Source organism: Sphaerodactylus townsendi, linkage group LG13 (assembly GCF_021028975.2).
Source record: "Sphaerodactylus townsendi isolate TG3544 linkage group LG13, MPM_Stown_v2.3, whole genome shotgun sequence".
NCBI classification, from domain to species: Eukaryota; Metazoa; Chordata; class Lepidosauria; order Squamata; family Sphaerodactylidae; genus Sphaerodactylus; species Sphaerodactylus townsendi.
The window spans coordinates 38879557-38901637 of record NC_059437.1 but is presented as its reverse complement, the minus strand read 5'-3'; the positions used below and the strand labels follow the sequence as shown (position 1 = coordinate 38901637).

General features: G+C 46.9%; 1 protein-coding gene across 7 annotated transcripts in view; it reads left to right on the top strand.

Moving 5' to 3' along the window:
• CIT (citron rho-interacting serine/threonine kinase) overlaps positions 1 to 22081 on the top strand; it is a 118670-nt gene that overhangs the window by 93234 nt on the left and 3355 nt on the right. For all 7 annotated transcript variants that reach the window (XM_048515141.1, XM_048515138.1, XM_048515136.1 and 4 more), the window contains 11 exons: positions 595 to 699; positions 2444 to 2613; positions 4715 to 4795; positions 4980 to 5115; positions 5748 to 5887; positions 12572 to 12664; positions 14402 to 14510; positions 15805 to 15933; positions 18037 to 18117; positions 20972 to 21050; positions 21169 to 21348. In XM_048515141.1, coding sequence (XP_048371098.1) covers positions 595 to 699; positions 2444 to 2613; positions 4715 to 4795; positions 4980 to 5115; positions 5748 to 5887; positions 12572 to 12664; positions 14402 to 14510; positions 15805 to 15933; positions 18037 to 18117; positions 20972 to 21050; positions 21169 to 21348 — 1303 coding nt within the window. The remainder of the gene's footprint in view (positions 1 to 594; positions 700 to 2443; positions 2614 to 4714; positions 4796 to 4979; positions 5116 to 5747; positions 5888 to 12571; positions 12665 to 14401; positions 14511 to 15804; positions 15934 to 18036; positions 18118 to 20971; positions 21051 to 21168; positions 21349 to 22081) is intronic.

Here is a 22081-nt window from a genome sequence, read left to right as displayed (position 1 = left end):
TTCCAGAGAGAGCCACGGAGCATCTCAGATGAACCTATTTGCAACTGGCAACCCAGGGATGAAATAGATGTCTTACAGACACAGTAATGATCATCCATTAGGGGCCTCTTGCCGGTGCCCATCGCCAGTTGTCACCCTGGGAAGTGTCTTCTCACTTGAGCCCCCCACCTTGTGGGATCTGCTCTGTCACGAGTCCCACGCTCTGCCAGGCTTGTTTAGTTCCCACATGGCACGCGTGGCCAAATTGTGTAGATTGGCCTCTAGACTGTAATCCACATGTTTGGGTTGTTTTTTTTTATCAGTGGCATGGTGCTAGCCACAGATTTAGTAGTTACACATTTTAATGTTAATCGTTTATATTTGTTCTTTGCCGTATGCTGTTTTTAACAAATTTGTGCTGTTTGGTGTTGTGAGTCACTACAAGACCTTTGGGTGAGTGGCGACTAAGAAATCTAATCTAATTGCAGTGAATTCAAGTCATCACAATGTGAAATTCGGTTCTCCTCCTTTTTTCCCTCTCCCCCAAAGTCTTATTTCTCATCTGTACTTTCATTTCCCTTTCATGTGGTTCTTCCATTTTTGACTTGGCCAAAGCTGGACAAAGGCCTGTAGAAGAGTTTGAGCTGTGTCTTCCTGATGGCGATGTCACTGTACACGGAGCAGTGGGAGCCACTGAACTGCTAAATACAGCTAAGACAGGTGAGGTTAAGTAGAATTTCATCTAACGGATAAGAATGCTTAAGCTATCAGTTTCTAAGGGTTTTTGCAGAATTAGATCTTTTGGCAGCTACCCTTTAAAATGCATTATAATCTCATAAAGCATAGACAGGGAACTTGAGGTTAGATTTGACTTCTAGTGCATTTTGGTCTTTCCCTGCCTCCCCCCGCCCTGCCCCCGGGGCGGGGGGGTCGCTTGCCTATTTTACTCTATCCCTTTAACATCCACAACTGTGCCTTTGGCCTGACCCCTGACCTTATCTCCATTGGGCATAACGGTAATGTCTATGTAGAGTTGGGAGCTGAAGACCTTCTTCAAGTTTATTTATTTATTCAATATCCTATGGCAAAGCCAGGCTCAGGGCAGCTTGCATATTAGAACCACAATAAATTATATCAGTTTCACAATAGCATTAAAACATTCAACAAGCACTTTCTCCAGGTGGTGGTAAAGCCATATTGCCCATAAAACTTACATGAATGCCTAAGAGGGGGGAGTAATCAAGGGGCCAGCAGATCTCAACAAGTATGGCATTAGTTGCAGGGTTTAAAATGCATGACACCAGTGTGGGGAGGGAGACCGACTTGTAGGTGTGTTTGGTGGTTTTCTCTGAAAGTACATATGTTAAAAACTCTTTTTATTTTCAGCATTGGTTTACAGTGGGGGGGTCCCCAGCATGGCACTTGCTGATACCCTCCTTTTCACTCACCAAGGCTTTTTAGAAAGTGGGTGGGGCTGTATGGGTCTCTTGCCCACAGAGCTTCTGATAGGCCACTGAAGATTTGATAGCCTGTGCAGATAGAATAATGATGTATCCCTGACAGCTACCACCAAAGACTTGGTTTTATTCTCTCTCGCTCTGCTTTTGCACTGTATTTTTAAAATTACCCCTCTTCATCCCTTCGCTAAGACTTCTCCTGTGTGTTTGGCTCCACCTTCTGTGGCAGCCTTCGGTTGCTCACAGCATCCTGTGTCAGAATTCACAAGTTGCCTGCGGGCTCCAAAAGCTTGGGGAACCCTGATAAATTATTCTCATTATCAAAATATGGCATTGTCACCTATGTTAAACCATCTCTCCTTTTAAAGAATCAATACAATGTGTTCATTAGAGCAAGGGATGGCTTCGCTCTATTGCAGTCACTATTTCTTTTGGCTTAGTTTCAGCCAGGGGCTAAGCTAAAAAAACTTCACTGAGTGGGCGAGAGAGAGAGAGAGAGAGAGAGAGAGAGAGAGAGAGAGAGAGAGAGAGAGAGATTGTGTTCAGCAGTGGCAGGAATAGTGTATTTTTCTTATGACTGCTACTTCTTATTCCACCCTTTGATCAGAAGAGTCTCTAAAGTCTAAAAATAGAATCAACGTCTCTCTTTAATCAGCGTTCCTATTTATGGGGATCTTTAGACCTGAATCTATTTTCCTTTTTGTGTGATGCTAATTCTGAGTTGCATATTTCTAGAATCAGGCAGAGGGCGGGGGCGGGGGAAAGCTGATGTTTCCTGACCTTGCTTGAGCATGAGTTCTTGCCTGCAGGTTGGAGTGCTACTTGTTTCATAACAAGAGGATGGTTAGCATTCTTTTAATCCATTTTCAGATCATGGAAGGTTCCTGTTCTGACAGCGGCCTCGCTAAAAGCAGAGAAATGGTCTAATGAAGCAGTTTGGAGCACTAGTCCAGTTCATGTTTGTTATTTTTTTGTTCTTTTTTTCTTTTTAAATGTTAACATCTTAGATGTGCCATATATCTTAAAGTTGGAGTCTCATCCCCATACCACTTGTTGGCCTGGTCGGACCCTCTATTTACTAGCACCCACTTTTCCTGATAAGCAACGCTGGGTCAGTGCACTGGAGTCCATAGTCGCTGGAGGCAGAGTTTCCAGGGAAAAAGCAGAAGCTGATGCCGTAAGTATAAGCAGGGATATAGTCAACTGGGCGGGGGGATGCCACCACTCAGTGAAGTTTCAGGCCCTTTTAAAAAAAAAATCTGCTTTTAAAATAGGAAAAAAAAGAGCCTTTAGGTTTACAAGAGATATAAGCTAGAATTCTAACCTATCGAGAGCCACCGTGGTGTAGTGGTTAAGAGAAGCGGGACTCTAATCTGGAATACCAGGTTTGATTCCCCACTCCTCCATATGAGCAGCAGAGTCTGCTATGATGAAGATCAACAGAGTGAACCATGCTGTTTGGGTTTGCAGTTGATAAGGCACTGATTGACAGACCCTTGTGTCAATTACCAATCTACCATTCCCTCCCCCTTTCTTTGAATACTGTTCAGTGGTGGAAAAGAATGTTTAAAATAAATAAAACATCAAAGAAATTTTTAAATAATTACACTTGCTAACAGTCCTTGAAAATACGCTCATGCCCCTGGCAGGGTCAAAGTTTGGAGGGAGGGTTGGAGAGCCCTTTTTCTTCAAACGCTGCATAAGTGTCAAAGAGGGAGGAAGCTGATTCTACAGTTAAAGCATCCTGCAATTGTTCCTGTCCAGAGATACACCTTAATGCAGCCTGCCTTACTGTATTAATCTTTACAAATACTAGTGCTTGGCAACTGACTGTGGGTGATGGGAAGAAAAAGCAAACCTGTCTTAAATATAATTGAGTAGAAAGAACAGATGGGCTCACCTTTGAGCGGTGGGGAATTCGCTGTCACAGAGTGTGAGTTGGAAGTAAAATAGTTTTAGACTCTAAGATCAAAAACTCTGAGGAGCAGCAGCAGTGGTGTACTGGTTAAGAGCAGGTGTACTCTAATATGGAGGAACCGGGTTTGATTCCCCCTCTGCTGCCTGAGCTGTGGAGGCTTATTTGGGGAATTCAGATTAGCCTGTACACTCCCACACATGCCAGCTGGGTGACCTTGGGCTAGTCACAGTTCTTCTGAGCTCTCTCAGCCCCACCTACCTCACAGGGTGTTTGTTGTGAGGGGGGGAAGGGAAAGGAGTTTGTAAGCCCCTTTGAGTCTCCTATAGGAGAGAAAGGGGGAATATAAATCCAACTCTTCTTCTCCCTTAACAATCATGAGGGTTTGTAGGCACACACTGGACAGTTTCTAACAGATGAAGCTGCCTTGTACTGAACCAGATGATTGGTCCGTAAAGGTCAACACGGTCTTCTCCGACTTTCAGCGGCTTGCCCAGGTTTTAAGGTCTTTCACATCATCTACTTCCTGGTCCTTGTAACCAGAGATTCTAGGGACTGAGCCTGGAACCTTCTGTGGGCCATTCAGAGATTCTTCAACTGAGCCACGGCCTCTCCCTTAAACAGAGATTTTTTTGGAATAAATGGGACTTCCTTCTACTGAGTCAGATCATTGCTCTGTTGAGATCAATACTGTCTTCTGAGACTGGCAGTGGCTCTCTAGGGTCTCAGACTGAGGCTTTTCCCATCACCTACCATCTAATCCTTTTAGTTGGAGATACCAGGGATTGAATCTGGGACCTTGCGCATCCCAAGGAGAGTTTTTTACACAAAGAACATCAATCAAATTATTACTTTGAAGAAATCCTTAACCAGAGAAGAAGTCTAGATATATACCCAACCTTTCCCAACCGTAAGGAGTCTCAAAACACCTTTCCTCCTCTCCCCACAACCAACACTTTGTGAGTCGGTGGGACTGAGAATGTTCAGAGAGAACTGTGACTAGCTGGAGGTCAAGCTGGCTTCCTGTGTAGGAGTGCAGAAACAAACCCAATTCACCAGATTATAGTCCGCTGCTCATGTGGAGAAGTGGGGAATCAAACCTAGCATTCCAGATTTGAGTCCACCTACTCTTAACCACTACACCACGCTGGCTCTTGGAATCAAGGTGAAGCAGGATCATGGCGAATTAGACAGGATAAAAAGATGTGTTTTCTATTACTGTTATCTGAGTCATCTTTTCATAAGGACTTGTAGCCAGGTCCACGTAACACCATGGGTACTTCATAGGTGGAATTAAAGTAAGTTTACTTTAAGTCATTTCTGACTTGGTCCTTTTTTCCTGCTCTCCCTTTCTCTTGCACAGAAGCTACTTGGAAATTCTTTGCTAAAGCTCGAGGGGGAAGACCGTCTGGATATCAACTGTACATTGCCCTTCAGTGATCAGGTAATGGTGGCATTCAGTACTCTGCTACTTCTGTGCCAGCTTGAAAAATAATCTAATTTCTTATAGGAAGAATAGTTCTAGATCTCCTGCTCAGATTTTCTTCATCCATTAACTGGTTTTGCATTTATATTTCGGGTGCCTTCGCAGCATTGTTGACAATTGTATTTATGAATTCCACTTGTAGGTAGTTCTGGTGGGTGCTGAGGAAGGCCTTTATGCCCTGAACGTCTTGAAAAACTCCTTAACCCACGTGCCTGGGATTGGTGCAGTCTTCCAAGTGCACCTCATCAAGGACCTGGAGAAATTGCTCATGATAGCAGGTAGGAATCAGGAAGACAGTTTTCCTTTTTAATGGTAAGATCTTATTAGCTTATTTGGTAGTAAATTTACCACCTTTCCTTGCTCCATGATTGCTACAGTTAACGTTATCCAGCGTCTCCTGGGGTTCCTCAGATTGTGGTTCCTTCCCTTATGCTTTCAACCATAGCTTTGCTTTTACTCCGTAAGGGTTAGAAACTTTAAAAAAAATATTCACACACTAGGAAATAAATTTTGTAGCCAATACCATTTTCCACCACATTTCTGCACTCTTGGAATTGCTGCATACATGGAGCCCTGGTTGTCCCTGAATGTTTGGCTGATTTTTTTTTCTAGCGCCCATTCCTTTGCATTTAGCAGCACAGAATTTCATCTGCAGGGCATACTGTTTGGTTTTGGAACCAATTTGGAACAATTAGTTCCTGCCTCCTGAAGTTATTAATAGAATGAGTTCCAGTACTCATGCAACTCCAAATTAAGGTACTCCTTTCATAATGATATGGCCGGAAGGGGGTCAAGGAGGAAGAACTTTAACTTCTTTGCTCCTCAGTTTAGCTGCTTGGCCAGAATTTCTTCTGGTCTCCTTGTTTATCTTAGACGTTGCTAACGTGCCTGTGGTGCTGTTCCTACTCAGGAGAAGAGAGGGCTCTGTGTCTCGTTGATGTAAAGAAAGTGAAGCAGTCTCTGGCCCAGTCCCACCTGCCAGCTCAGCCTGACGTTTCACCAAATATCTTTGAGGCTGTCAAAGGATGCCATCTTTTTGCTTGTGGCAAGGTAGGATCTTCCGTCCCTTTGTTCATCTATTAGCAGAACGATCCCACAAACTTTTCGCTGTCATACTGGAGGGAGTTGCCAAACCTCGTCTCAGATTATTCATTGCGCTCGACAGCCAGCTGGCATGTATGCCCTTGGAGTGCCTGTGGAGCAGAATGCTCAGAGTATGCTCATAGGGAATAAGTGGGAGTACTGGAGCATCTGCTGTTGCTCATTAATATCAGTATTAGAAATAGTATGTTCACAAGTCGGCTTTGTACAAAATCATACCTTGGTCGGTTGCCCTGCGTTGAGCTAGGAAGCAAATTTTGCCTTCGCTGCAGCAGTGTCTGTTTCCCCACAAAGGTGTGAGTGGCAACCTTTCTCCTGAACGGAGCACACAAGACTTCATTGGGGGAGGGGCTAAACCTGTTCACTGCTGTACGGAGCCATCCTGAACCTTGATCACGTTTGAGTGTGACAGGATGGTATGAAAGTAAGGTTGTTGTGAACACTTGCCTTGTTTACAGTGATCAAGGTGCTGTATGGAAATGTATGGAAATGTAGTGAAGGGGGACAGAAAGGAAAGCTGGGCTAACGGCTGTTTAACTGAGGCTTAAGTAGAAATATTTCATTTAAGGAAATTTTGGAGGTGTATGTAGTCAACCCCGCAGGGTCGTCGCTAAGGAATAGGCGAGACGCGGAGGAGGTTTCATCTGGCGGAGAGCGTCAGCAACAGGAAGCGCGGGTTTTCATGATCCTGACAACTCTGCCCTGTGCTGGTCTCTCGCACCTTTTATTAGGGTTTCGTTGTGGGCGTGTAAAGGAGGTGGGTAGGGAGATGAGCGGGAGACCGGGAGACCTGGAGATCATCATGTGATGCATGATCTCACCTGGCTACGTGCGGAGAGGAGCGTAAGCGTCTGAGCCTAATCCTCACCTGGGGGCAAGACCATTGTCCCTGCGCCCGGTGACTGAGCCAGACAGTTCATGACCCGTGACTCATAGGGGGATGAGGAGTGGGGGTGCGGTGCGACCAGCAAGGCCGTAGGTCCATTGGCGTCCCAACGTTCTACCACGGTGCTGCTGGGTCAGCAGTGCATCACTACATCTCCTCCTTTTACATTTTAGAAAAAGGGGGGACCGAAATGCTAAGGGGCGTTTTAAAGGGGCGCTTGTCTCCTCCGCTGTTTGGTCAAGCTGACCAAGCTGCTTGTGTAACATTAGAACTTGGCTGCGGGGTAAGGGAAATTGAGGGCTTCTTGCACACGTTACAGGCAATATTAGACACACATTGAGCGAAACAAGATCCGATGCTTGAGGCACACAATTAAACCAATGCAGAGCTGTACAATAACACTCCAACCATCCTCCCGGCAGCCAGCTCCAGAGGGCTGACCACCAATGGGGCAAAACATCATACTTCAGATTAAATACAACTTCTTGCAGCTCCGCGTACTTTCATATGAATCAATTGGGAATTATCAGAAAGATTAAAACAACACATATTATGTACATTCTCACAACCTTGGTGATGTAATAACAATAAGTAATCAATAAGCGGCACGATTGTCTAGGGTCGCTTGACGAAGTTCCTGCTGCTCGGAGGCCAGAGCGTCCAGAGCAATGGAGGTAGAATTGATGGGCTTCATAAGGGCACAGGCCAGCCGGCCAATAGTCTTGGTGTTACAGGAAACAAGTCCGGGGGCTCCCACAAGGGGAAGTTCGCGAGGGGGACAGGCTCCGCCTTGGAGAGAGGCGACAGCGTCGTTTGACAGGAGGGATCGAAAGGCAGAGCCGAGCGGCGGGCGGCGGCGTCCGGGCTCCTGGGGAGTGGAGCCTGGGGTAGCAGAGAGTCCCGGCAGACAGACGAGGCGGAAATGCAGCAATAACAAATAACATAACTTCAAAAACTAGGGCATGCAATAAATTTAAACAGCAAAACATGGCTAAACGATACATAGGCTGGATGATGGGCGGAAGGGAAGGCAACCCGTGGTTGCATAATTGTCCAATGCATGGCTCTTGCTGTTTGACTACCAAAGCTACAGAGCCGATGGCGTTAGAGTCCATGGATTTCTCAAGGCGTAGGGAGAGCTACTGATAGTCTTTAGCATTGCAGGTTCAGTGATTCTCACGAGCAAGGTTGTGAGAGAAGGCGTGTTCCAACAATTATTCAAGCCGGGCTGAAAACAGCGGAGAGTTCCAAGGGTTAATCTATCAGGAATGTTCCTGGCTGCAATTCCAAGTTTCAGCCAGGGGGCGGCAGAGAGGGAGAGAGAATGGCGGCTGTAGATGAGGAGCAGCGACACACAGCGTCAACCTTTGAGCCATAGCTGGCCGAATGGCAGCCTGGGTTCGCGATCTCCGTGGAAGAATGGGTGTACTGGTTCCAGAGAGGTCCCTCCCATCTTGGCCCAGGCTGGAGGGTGATCGGGCTCTCTCAACAGGGCGGCGGGGTCGGATCCTCCAGGGAGGCCCCGCCTCCATCTCGGGATGGGGCTGGCCTGGCATGGCGAGCTGGACTCCTGTATAGAAGAGAAAAAACAAGCGGCAGCTTTTCCCCAGGGGTTTTGCGTGCTGGCTGAGTTAATTCGTTCTTATAGATGACAATGGAAGCCCGAGCCCTGAGTGGGAGGCGGGCAATTTTGATAGAGAATAGAGAGTACTTTGGATATATGGTCTGCTGGATGAGACCTTGATTGGGTCAATAGGGGGGGGGAACTACTCCCCTTTTTTTCGTTTGTTTTGGCCAAGCTTTCGTTGAAGCAGTTGGCCCATTCCGACAACGATCACTTGCAACATTCAAGGCGTTAAGAGATACAAGGCAGGGAATTGCCCGAAGGCTTAGGAGAAGGGAGAGGTCATATCCAGGTCGGATGTTTGTTTGTAAAACAATCCCAATCACCGTCTAAGGTGTGGGTTTTGCAAACCAACTTGAACAATTCACAATTATAGTCATATCGTAATATAGCGTCTATAGGAAAGATATAGAGAAGATGCAAAGAAAACAGTTCCTGGGCTTGAGGTTTGATCACAGGAGCAAATTGAGAGGGGTTTGCAAAAAACCCTTTATCAGATCCTAGATCTAGAGGTGGGGTGCGTCAGCCCATTAGAAAGAGGGAGGGTGTGCAGAAAGGAAGGCAGGGGGGGGGGGAAGGGTTTGGAAGTCAGCTCTACCTTCCCCTCCCGTAAGGGGACTTTGGCCGGTTTGAGCTCGCTTCCTACCTTCACAGCGGAGGCTGTGTAAGATAGGTGTGGCTGAGAGACCCCCCTTGGCACGGTGACTAGCCAGGGAGCCCTCAGCAGAGAATGTGGGAGCATGAAAATGATTTTGGCTTCATATGTAAACTTGCGCCATCACGCCAATGTGGCAGTGTAGGCTCAGATGGGCGAAGGAAAAGGTTCTCAAGGGAGAGGTTTGAAGAAAAGTTTTGAAGGTTTAAACTAAGATGGAGGCGGCTTAGAAGCAGGTCCCATCGGTATCCTGGGGAGAACTGCCTTACGAGCTGTGTCCCTTTTAAAGCGGATGCTGTAATGAAGAAGCCTTTCAAGGCATTGGCACACATAATCAGAAGGAGAAAAACTTTAATTGAAGCACAAGAGCATAGCTTAGAAGCAATGGAAAAATCCCCTATGAGGGGAAAACTTTAGGGGTCTCTTGAAAGGGGGCAAGACATACAGAACATACATAGGCATACAGAGCACATATAAAGTAACGAGGAGGATTGCAACTCTGATTTGAGATTCTGCTCTCTCTGAGGTGCTGACGATTTTGCTGCCACTGGGAGCTTTGAGCTTAGGGCTTTGCACAGGCTCAGAGGCTATGAGATCTGGTTTGAACCTTACAGCTGGAGAGGGCCAAGGGGGCTTCTTCTTCACGAAGGAATTTTGGCTTAAGGCCATTGTGCGAGCATCTTCCCCTTTCCATGCCTCATTGTCCTGTAGATTGGCTATGGGGCATTCTGAGGAGGGCTCAAAGCGGCAGTCCTCTTCCGTCAGCATTCCTTTCTGCTGCAATTCAGTGACTGTGGACTCTGCAGAGATTTTGAAATGCGTGCCATTCTGGGGCACTGGCGGAGGCATGGTGACTTTGGAAGTAGAAGGGGCTAGCAGAGCAGGAAGTATAGACGGAGAGGGGGAGCGAGCAACGAGATTTAGATTAGCTGAACTTAGATTAGACTCAAGTGAGAGCATAGAGGCAGGGTGTTCCGGTGAACTTGGCAGTTTCTGCAGGATGTTTGTCCATACTTGGATGTGGATGGCTCCCTGGTGCATGGGGTCGATGACCCCTGGGATGATGAACAACCCCTGTTCAGCGGCGGAAGCTTTTGGCAAGACCAGCCTAATGGTCTCCATGGGGATGGGGTCACTATACTGAGCTGGAGCAGCGAAGATCTCATGGGGAGCTCCGGGGGAAGGGTTTGAGGTGCGGATCTTGGTTCGGGCTGGGGAGATGCCGGGCGCGGGCCTCCCCAGCCCGGGCATTGGGAGGCGCCCGGCCCTGGGCTTTCCTGGGGGTCTTCGCCCTCTGGGGAGAGACCCTCCTCCGTCAGGGAGTTGTAGGCCCCATTGCCGGGCAGCCTACAATTCCTCGGAAATGTCCTGGCTTGCCGCAATTGAAACACTTCGTCTCGGGGCTGCCTCATGGCAGGAGAGGGCGGCGACTAGAAGAGCTGGCTTGATGGGCGAAAGACCCGATATCCTGGCAAGCTTTGAGCATGTCGGCCAGCTCGGGGTTCCTTCCCTAGGCCTGTGATAAACTGCGGCACTCAGCGGAGGCGTTCTCCTTGGCAAAGCGCTTAAGGAGTTAGCCCTGGGCCTCGTTGTCAACCTGCCTCTTGAGGGGCCTCCTGGAGCCTGTTCACAAACTCAGCATAGGAGCTCTTGAGGCTTCTGCCGGGTGCTAGAAAAACTTTGGGTTGGCTGCCCGGCATTGGGGACTTTCAAAAACGCCTTGTAGGCGCATTCAGAGAGGCGACCGTGGGGTGGCCCCGGCAGGGCGATCTGATTGGTGGGGTTACTGGAGGCATCGAAGCCGTGAAGCTGAGCGGCTGGGTAGGCGCCGCCGGGGGGGGCTGCCCTGCTAGAGCATGGCTGGCGGAACTCGCGCTCCCAGATCAGAAATTGTGCAGGGCTCAGGAGGATGCGGAAGGTGGTCTTCCAGTCGTCGGAACCATTAAGTGATTCCTCATGACCGCCTCTAGCATGCCTCTCACATAGGGGCTGGTGACTCCCTACGTCCCTTGCAGCTTTGCGAACTCAGTGAGGATGTTATAGCTTAAAGGGCGGTGCTTTCGACAACCGCCGAATGGCGCCACCCTCCCCTCAGTATCTGTGAAGTGGAGCCGGGGCACAATGCAAGAATCTCGGCATCGTCTTCCGTCAGGGTTTCTTTCTTCTGCAGATCGGTGGCTATCGTTCTGCGAGAGTTTTGAAACCAGCGCCATTCGATGGCGCTGGCGGAGGTGCAGTGGCCCGAGGAAAATGAAAGCGAACAAGGGGAGGGGGCGGCTGAGCAGCGGGAGAGTTTAGTGGGTGAAGGAGCGAGGGGGGGGCAGAAGGAGGACAAGCGTCCAATTTAGTGGATAGAGAAAATTCCGGGGTTGAAATTGAAGGTGAAAGATCGAAAGGAGGGCGGCCTACAGCAAGGGAGCCATAGGTCTGCAGGCTGATGGCGACAAAACATTGTCTCCACGTCAGTAGCAGCGACATCGGCGCGCGAGGCTCTGTGCGAAGAGTCGCCCGATGTTTTCCCAGTCCTTAAGATTCAATGTCCCCCCCTCTGGGTACCATGGACACTGAGCTTCAATCTCCTCAACCAATTTGCGCAGCTCCCTTCTCTTTACGGGGACCCTGCCGCATTTCGTTAACGCTTTCCAGTTCGTCCAGCGTGCTTGTCATAAGCCCTGCTTTTGCAAGCTCCCATACTCACCGGTGTTCCGTCGGACGAGAGAGTGTCCTAGGGCAGCGATGTCTCTGGATCGCGCCGATCAGAGGACAAGCGATACCCGAAACGGTGGTCCCTGGATGCGCCCGATCCAGCGGACCGGTATCGCTGACCCTACCCAGGCGACGGTGAGCAGGGTGGAGGTTCGAGGATTCCCGGGTTTCGGCACCAGCTTGTAGTCAACCCCGCAGGGTCGTCGCTAAGGAATAGGCGAGACGCGGAGGAGGTTTCATCTGGCGGAGAGCGTCAGCAACAGGAAGCGCGGGTTTTCATGATCCTGACAACTCTGCCCTGTGCTGGTCTCTCGCACCTTTTATTAGGGTTTCATTGTGGGCGTGTAAAGGAGGTGGGTAGGGAGATGAGCGGGAGACCGGGAGACCTGGAGATCATCATGTGATGCATGATCTCACCTGGCTACGTGCGGAGAGGAGCGTAAGCGTCTGAGCCTAATCCTCACCTGGGGGCAAGACCATTGTCCCTGCGCCCGGTGACTGAGCCAGACAGTTCATGACCCGTGACTCATAGGGGGATGAGGAGTGGGGGTGCGGTGCGACCAGCAAGGCCGTAGGTCCATTGGCGTCCCAACGTTCTACCACGGTGCTGCTGGGTCAGCAGTGCATCACTACAGGTGTATAGAAATATTTTCTGTTTTCAGTAAAAACCAAAAGTTTTGGGGTCAAGAGCAACAGCGACGACCAAGACGTATAGTCACAACCCTTTACAACGAATGCTGATGTGATTTCTCTCTCTTGTAGATCGAGAATGGGCTGTGCATATGTGCAGCCATGCCTAACAAAGTGGTTGTTCTGCGTTACAACGAGAGCCTCAGCAAGTTCTGCATCCGGAAGGTAACATTTGCTAGTTCCATCCCTTCCTTGATCCCAACCTTGGAATGATGTGTTGGGTTCCAACCAGCTTGACCATGTTTCCAATGCTCTGTTGCCTAGCTTTCTTCTCCATCCAGTTTTAACCTTGCACCGGTGAAGTTGCAACAGTTCACGGACAGCGTTGTACCTCCATGATGGAAATGTCTTAATGTATCACAACCCAACAACATTCTTATTGAGAAGCCTCGTAGTGATCTTTTAGCTGCGTGATGTGATTCCTTTTCATTGTGATTCCTTTTCATTGTAATCTTTGGGGGGGGGGGTTGTGGTGGGTAATAGAACATTTTCTTTGTAGGCAGTAGGTCTCAGGTTCAGTCCCTCTGTCACCTCCAACAAAAGGATCAGGTAGTAAATGATATGAAAGGTTTCTGCTTGGGATCCTGGAATGGTGCTGCCGGACAGAGTAAACTATACTGACATTTATAGGCCAGTAGGCTGACTCCGTATAAGGCAGCTTCGTGTGTTTATCCTTTTGGTTTTATTTTAATTTTTTTCCTATTTATATCCCGCCCTCCCCTACAGGGCTCAGGGCGGCGAACAATAAGACAGCAATAAAACCAATTCCAATCATACAACCAAAAAAACAACCCCAGATGGCAAAAATCCTTTCCCCTTTCACACCCATGGGAGGCCAACGATGATAACAGGTCAGGCTGGCTGGCTAAATGGAAATGCCTGGCAGAAAAGCTTTGTCTTACAGGCCCTGCAGAAACTGTTTAAGTTCCACAGGGTCCTGATCTCACTTGGGAGCTGATTCCACCCCCTCCACCTACTAAACTTACATCACATGCTCGTGCCGGCAGCAGAATGACCCCGCCTGCTGGGCGCCGGGCCATCCCCTCTCCCTTCCTGCTCCCAGGCAGCAACAGCAGCCAAGGTAATTCTCAGCTGCGCTTTCCTTCATGAGTAGATCGGTAATGGTGAGCAAGTTTTCCCAGTACATAGCTTGCTCATTCATAGTCATTCTGTTCCTGATGTGTGCGGCTGCTGCCATCTTCTGCAACACAAACTGGTTTAATGCAAAGCAGTGATCAGATAGAGTAACCTACCAGTTCTCCATGTTCTACCTATAATCCTTGGGAATGGGTAGAGTTCCTGTGGCAGAAAGGAATCCTTAAAATAAAGCATCCAATTAAAACCACTGATCTTTGGCAGCAAGCTGTACTGCTGCCCACATCAACGCCATTCAAGTTCTGTGACTAGATTTAGTGATTGAAGTTCTTAACCATCATAAGGCAGTCTAGCGCAATCATTAGCGGCCGAAGCTTCTGAGCAGTCATCATACTAGAAACGAGACTCTACTACTGAAGTTATGAAAAGCATGAATGAAGGTTCTGAATCAGTTAAAAGTCTTCATATTTCTGACTGTGGCACCTTCATTATAATAATTGGAGCATTGTGCTCTGTTTTGGGCACTGTAATTCAAGAGAAATATTGCCATTAGCAGGATACATCATTAGAATGAGGATTTGAAATCTAATGGGATATTATTTGCAATAGCACCCCTGAAGCATATTCCTAAATCAAATGAGCCTTAAATGCCAGTCTAGAAATCCCAGTTGTGTGTTGCCGTGTAAGCTACTGAAATTAAACAGATTCCTAGGGCACCCACCACTCCTGGCCAACTGGCAACGCAGTGTATCAAGTTAACCTGTCTAACCTAAGTTGTGTTCCTTTGATTTATCTTTTCTCTAACAGGAGATTGAAACTTCAGAGCCCTGTAGTTGTATTCACTTCACCAATTACAGCATCATCATTGGAACTAACAAATTTTATGAAATTGAGATGAAGCAGTATACTCTTGAGGGTAGGGTTCGCTTCCTAAGTCTATGTTCTTATTGAGAGAGAGAATGCATATGGTGGGATAACTGGCAGGGGATGGATGTCACCTTCCTACCTAACCTTTCTGAATTGGTTGACGCTCCTGGGACAAAGCAGTCCTTAGGGAATCAATGGACCCAACACCATTGATTCAAAAACAAGGATCTGGGCTAGAGCTGGTGTAAGTCCCAACACAGAAGCGATACACTTCCTCCCCTGAACCCTGTCCTCATCCCAGGAGATGTTTTCATTGCAGTAGCAAATTCCTAAATCTAGCTTGAAGGCAAAACATCAAAAGTGTGTATACCCTCTAACCAGCATGTATAGTGGTTAGGAGCAAATGGACTCGAATCTGGAGAGCCGGGTTTGATTTCCCACTCCTCCACATGAGTGCTGGACTCTTATTTAGTGAACCTGATTTGTTTCCCCACTCCATTCCTTTTGGGTGATGAACTAGCACAGTTCTTTGGAACTCTTTCAGCCCCAAGGTGACTGTTGTGGGGAGAGGAAGGGAAAGGAGTTTATAAGCCTCTTTGCGTGTCTTCACAGGAGGGAAAGGGATATGTAAATCCAAACTCTTCTTCTAACAGACTTGTAAATACTTTAACCAACTTCCCACTGAATAGTACACATGGAGAATTCAGTGATGAAAATTGCCTCTTCTAAGTGGGCTCCATGGAAGAGGATCTGTTTTGTGAACAGAAGGTCCCAGTTACTCTTCCCTGGCATCTTCTGTTTATAGGTCCAATCCCTGGCATCTTGTGTTTATAGGTGATCTGAAAGATCTAACCTGAAACCCTGGAGAACTACTACCACTCAGTTTGATGATATTAATCTGGGATAGACCAGTAACCTGACTCAGTGTAAGGCAGCTTCATGTATTGAAGCAGGTGTTGGTGTGAATTTAATTACATGTTTCCCAGACAGGGGTTTTCATTGATCCACACGGAGTTTAGAGAAAGGGTGATTTTGTACTCCCTTAGCCTTCTCTGAGCTAAGAAGGAGAAAGCCTGAGAACAGCAGCAGCTGTATTTTAATTATGATTTTAGGAGTGGTATGGCCACCCCTGGAAAAATGTCTCAATGTACACATCCTTGTACACCCAACTGTAGGTGAGAATCTGTGTGTTCTCACTACTGAACACATGATCAGGGTTGGGATTGGCTGGGTGGGAACATAGGGAGTGTAGCAGATCTGATTTTACAAAGCTTCCAGGCTAGCGGTTAATAAGTTTTAACCTGAACCAGAGACTGATCCTATTTTTCTTCTCCTGATTTTAGAATTCCTGGATAAGAATGACCACACCTTGGCTTCTGCTGTGTTTGCATCCTCGACCAACAGCTTTCCAATCAATATCATCCAGGTGAATCCTGCAGGGCAGAGGGAAGAGTATCTGCTTTGCTTTCATGGTAAGTCTGGTGTGTCGCTCTTGACCTGACCAACGTTTGTCGTGCATGATCCTTCTAGAGATGATTCTGCTGATGCTCATCTTGAGGGAGTGGTTTGTTCATTACAGTGTGGTTGTGAAGCATGCTAGTGCTTGGTAGCCAGCTGGTGAGCTTGTAAACAGTAAAGCATGTTGAGAAGGCGCCCAATTTTGTGTTTTGAGTGGAAGGGGGAGGGGTCCTAGGATGCTGGAACCTGCTCCCATGCCCCTGCTGGCCTGGCTGGATCTGACATTGTGGATCTTAAATACTGGGACCTAATTCAGTCAAGGTTTTCCCAAGAGATTGTGGACACCATGACCTACCTCACAGGGTGTTTGTTGTGAAGGGAGAAGGGAAAGGAGCTTGTAAGCCCCTTTGAGTCTCCTATAGGAGAGAAAGGGGAATATAAATCCAACTCTTTTTCTTCTTCTTCAATCTCGCAGACAGTCCACCAGGAAAATTTACCTGGATGGCTTCCAAGTAAAGGTTCTGAAGGGAGTAATCCAAATTAGTTGTAGGACACAGGTTCCCTTTTTGGAGTTGGGCTAAGGGACTGAAGGCATTCACAGGTCTTCCCTTTGAGTCTTGGAGAAGGCATCACTTAAGAAGGCTCAGAGACTTTTCTTGGGTGTTCAGACCTGCTAAATTTTGAAAATGGAACTATATCAAGCATAGTTTGGTCCATGCTCTGGGCAATTTGCAATTTCTATTTCATTGAGAAGAACTGAACTCCTAACACTTGGCATAAGGTGGGCTTTATTTTTTTCTAAGAATAAACTCTTTATAGTGGAAGTCTTTTTCACTTTTTATCCCGCCCTATCCCCGTAGGCTCAGGGCGGATCACAACACAATTCCAACAGTATAACAGTTAAAAATTTAAACATTAAAACACATATAATATCAATAAAATATAAAGTACTATTGTACTAAAACTGACATGTCACACGTGTTAAAAATACAATAAATGATGCTACTGTGCTAAAACCAGCACAAACAGGTGTTAAAAGCAGATGGCGAGAAAACTTCCCCCTCTACTCCCTCTGCTACCTCCCCCCTTGAAGCAGTGTCGATGATGTAACAGATCAGCATGTGTACAATGACTCATGGACTTTGTGGAGCAGGTCTTTCCCATATGCCTTTCTGCTGCAGCCCACTGATTCCATCCTCTCAAATTTTGTCCCTGGATCCAGCAGACCCTCAAAAACAGCATTAGGTACAAAGGGTGTGTGTGTCTGTAATTGGAGGAGGGAATGGGTAGAAATTGACAAAGTCCCTTCTGAAAACTGACGTGCCCTTGAGTTTTCAGAAATGTTGAATAGGTGCCTTTGTGGCAGGTGATCTGCAAGATGCCACAAATGTCCTCTCAGGTTTTGCTGCCACAGACAAGAGCAGCAGCTATGTTAGAACTTGAAATAGAATTGGGGTCAGCTGTGCCACAAGGTAGACTGAGGACATTTCCTAAGACAGTGGTTTTGGAAGTCAACAACTTCTACTTGGCTTTCCATTAGTTGTTGTTAATGCCTAGAAGGCAGAGCAACCCATCTTCCTGGTTTCCTCCCCCCCTCCCCTGTTTTTTTTAATCAAACAAACAGTGTGTAGCAAGTGACAGATGTCCTATATATAGGGCTTTCTAAACTCTGGCCAGAGGAAGCCCTGTAGGGAATGTGTGGCTTGTTGCACTGATTTGAGGTCCATGAGAGAAGAGTCAAGAAGAAGAATAGTTGGATTTATATCCCCCCTTTCTCTCCTGCAAGGAGACTCAAAGGGGCTTACAAACTCCTTTCCCTTTCCCCCTCACACCCTGTGAGGTAGGTGGGGCTGAGAGAGCTCCGAAGAACTGTGACTAGCCCAAGGTCACCCAGCTGCCGCGTGTTGGAGCGTACAGGCTAATCTGAATTCCCCAGATAAGCCTCCACAGCTCAGGCGGCAGAGCGGGGAATCAAACCTGGTTCCTCCAGATTAGAATACATCTGCTCTTAACCACTATGCCACTCCTGCTCCAAGGAGGCTATTTGGCTCTTCAGGTGTGGTGGATCATCAAAATGACTTGAAATGGCACTGAACAGAATCATTCGTTCTCTGCAGAGTTTGGTGTCTTTGTTGACTCCTATGGGAGGCGGAGTCGCTCAGATGACTTGAAATGGAGTCGCCTGCCTTTAGCATTTGGTAAGTGACGTCCGATTTCTTTACTCGTTTCATTTCTCTGTTCACCATTGTCTGGGTTCTGGAAGGCTGTGGGCTTGTAGAAATGCCTGATAAAACAATTTCTCCTTTTCTGGAAGAACACACAATTTTTTAAAGAGAGCATTGAGGCTAAATGGATACATTGACCTTTTCAGGTTAAGAACTAAAAGTGATAAGCTGTGAAAAATTAATTGGAGACTTTAGGCCAGTAGAATTTTTTTTCTGTACCTTGAATGTATTGGAAACTCCTGAATGTCTGACCTTTTCGTGTCTGAAGGAAAGTGAGAACCTTTTGCAGTTTATAACGGATTTCGTAACTTGCTTGTCTTTGATACTTACTGCTAGGGGAGTTAGCACAAAAACTGTGAGACATCTTAGAAGAAGAAAATCTAGTGGGAGCCCTTGGGCCAAATCTGCTTCCTTACCACAATTACCAGCTTAGAAAGGCAAGTGCAGTATGTGAAGGAATTGATAACTTTATTATTTCAAGTATTTCTACCTCAACTTCACTTTGTTTAGATCTTAGAACTTCAAGGCAGTTTATAATCTCAGGATGACAACATCTGTGGCATTAGGACGGGGATTTGGTAATAAAGTTTGTTTTGGCCCACTACCGCCCATCCCTTCCTCAAAGAGATCTGAAACTGCCTAGGACACCGAACCTTTTTAAATAGTTGGGTCTTCGAACAGCATGCTAATATGTATTGTCGAAGGCTTTCACAGCTGGATTCAACTGGTTGTGGTGGGTTTTCCAGGCTGTGTGGCCATGGTCTGGTGGACCTTGTTCCTATTGTTTCACCTGCATCTGTGGTCAGCATCTTCAGAGGTGTATCACAGAGGGAAGTCTGTTACACACTGTCTAGTGAGAAGGGAATACCCCACTAAAACATTCCCTTCTCACTGGACACAGTGTGTAAAAGACTTCCCTCTGTGATACACCTCTGAAGATACCAGCCACAGATGTAGGCGAAACGTTAGGGACAAGATCCACCAGACCACGGCCACACAGCCTGGACAACCCACCACAACCAGCATGCTAATAGATTTTATTGTGGCTTAGCTGTCATAAATTGTGGAAAGGACAGGAAAAAAATCAGATCAAATATTGGAGTCAGAATTTAGTAATCTACAAACATTTCTGCAAATAGCAGGATTGCTTGCATAAGGATTGACTTGCATAATTCCTTTTTTAATGTAAACGCTGGATTTCCTTTTTAAAAAACTGGAGTATTTTAGGGTGGGTAGCCCTCCAGCTGTGCAACTTGCTTCTCCCTGGCTTTTGATGATGATAGACAGGATGGCAAGAAGAAATTGGGATAAACAATAATTGTGTAGATATGGGAACATGTGTAGACGTTAGAACAGGAATGGGGAGGGGCTGAAATCTGAAGCTCCCCCCTGTAAATACCAAAGCAGTTAGAAAAAGAGCTCCACAACCAAGAATCTTAGAAAATAGATTTTTATTTACATGCATGCCACCAACGAGAGAAAGAGAGAGGGATACATACAGAGAGAGAGAGAGAGAGAGAGAGAGAGAGAGAGAGAGATAAATAAATAAATAAATAAATGGTGTGTGTGTGTGTGTGTGTGTGTGTGAGAGAGAGAGAGAGAGAGAGAGAGAGATGCCATCAAATTCTACCCAGTAGCAGGAGACGTGACTTGCTATCGCCTTCCTTTGCATAGTGACCCTGGTGGTCTGCCATCCAAAGACTGCCCAGGATCAACAGTTCAGCTTCTGAGATCTGACAAGATCATGCACATGAATATATATTTTAAAGGTGCCATCAGGATGCTAAACTCAATATTATATTACACACACAAAAAAAATTATATTACGCACAGAATGTCAGAAAATTAACATCTCTGTAAATTACGTTACAAAAAGGCTTGGGTCTTCCCTGGCCTCAGGAAGGCATTATTAGCTCCCTAGGAAAGCTCCCTTCCTTGGGCAGGGGTTGTCTCTGCACCACACACTCTCACTGTTTCACAATCAAGAAGCAGAGTCTAAACACTGTTTATGTCTCTGGTGCCTTTAGAGGATTTTTCTCTCTGCACCTCTTTTCTCCTCCTGGCGTGCTTCAGCTAAGGACCTTTCATATGGGTTGGGAGGGGGAAGAGTGTAGTAGAGTGTCGTCATCCCCGTAGCTGGGCCTTTCATTAAATCTGGGCCCTGAGCCAAGGGATGTGACAGGATGCTAGAAAACCTACAGCACAATGGCAGAACATCCAGAAACGCCATTTGTCGTGATCCTCTTCCCTTCTCTCCCCCATCTTCAAACCCAGGAAGAAGGAGGCAGAGTTGCAGTGTGTTTCCAGCTGATCCTTTCTTCCTGGGTGCAGCAAGACAAAGAGTGTTAATTCCAACAAGTCTTTCAACTGCTTCTTGCCACTGCAGTGCAGAGAGGTGACAAAATCACCATCAACCTCCTTTCCAGTTCATGACTGGAGAGGGGTGACTCTTTTTGTCTGGTTTGGAGGCCAGGGAGCCCTGTCCTTCACTTTAGATCAGGAGTCTGCAACCTGCAGCTCTCCAGATGTTCATGGACTACAAATCCCATCAGCCCCTGGCCATGCTGGCAGGTGGTGATGGGATTTGTAGTCCATGAACATCTGGAGAGCCGCAGGTTGCAGACCCCTGCTTTAGATTAATCATTCTAGAGTTGGCCAGATTGCTCAAAGAGGAGAGGATGCCTTCTCAACACTACCGGGAACAAGAATTTATGGGCAGAGGTGCTTTTTTTCTTTGCTTTTGTTCTGCAGCCAAGCAAATCATGTTCTTCTACTACATGTTCCTAGACTAAAATCCACTAACCTTGGTACTTTGGTGCCGTTGCAGCTTACAGGGAGCCTTATCTCTTTGTGACGCACTTCAACTCCCTTGAAGTGATTGAGATTCAAGCACGTGCTTCCCTCGGGTAAGTGTATGCCCAGCTTGCCCTTGCATTCCCATAACCAGGGAGAGAGGATCAGTCTTGGTTCTTGATCTGAAAGCTAGCAGACTAAAGGCTCCGTTTCATTCCCTTCTACCCTCAGCACTCCGGCTCGAGCCCACTTGGATATTCCAAGCCCTCGCTATCTGGGGCCAGCAATTTCATCAGGGGCAATTTATTTGGCCTCTTCCTACCAGGACAAACTGAGAGTTATTTGCTGTAAGGGGAACCTAGTAAAGGAATCAAATAACGAGCACCACCGAGGATCCTCTACTACGCGCAGGTAGGAAGCTGCTATTAATACGGATAATATAGGTAAGAAGGATTTGCTGCATGGAGAGATTCTGAATCCATGCCAGCAAGTTAAAGTGTGCCAGCGGAGAATACATCAAGGGCAGGAGAGGAATGGATAACTCCGGGTGATTAATAAATCTGCATGTACTTCAGGTTTCAGTGGGAGCAGAGATGAAGATTTGAGAGGGCTTTAATAGAAAAGTAAAATGTACCAAATAAACAAATGTAGGAGGCCAGATGAGGAGTTTTCGTTTTGGACATGCTGAGTTTGAGACAGTTGTCAGACTAGTCCAAGGAATAGTATTAAGAAGGCATTGGGAGAAAGTCTGGAGTATAAAGAGAGAGAGAGCTGGGCGTTGTCATTGAGGTGATCCCTGTAGTGTAAGCTGTGAGATTTGACAGTGTTACCCATTGTTCAAAGGAGATAACAGTTGCTCAAGAATAGGGCCCTGTGGAACCCAGACCATTGGGACAAGGCTGAGGAAGACGTGCAGTTGAAACTCTGGAGGAGAAATATGATGGGTACAAACAGAGAATCCCTAAGCCATGGAGACATCAGTCCAAATGCATGCAATTTACTTTTTTCAAAGTGAGGGCTAAATTGAGACTCAGAGATAGAGCAGCAAGATGTTAGTATATTTTAGTGAGGACATTTTCAGTGGAGGACTGAGGGCGGGAGAAAGGTAACAAAAAGAGAAAGGTAAGATGTTGGGAGTTGTGGA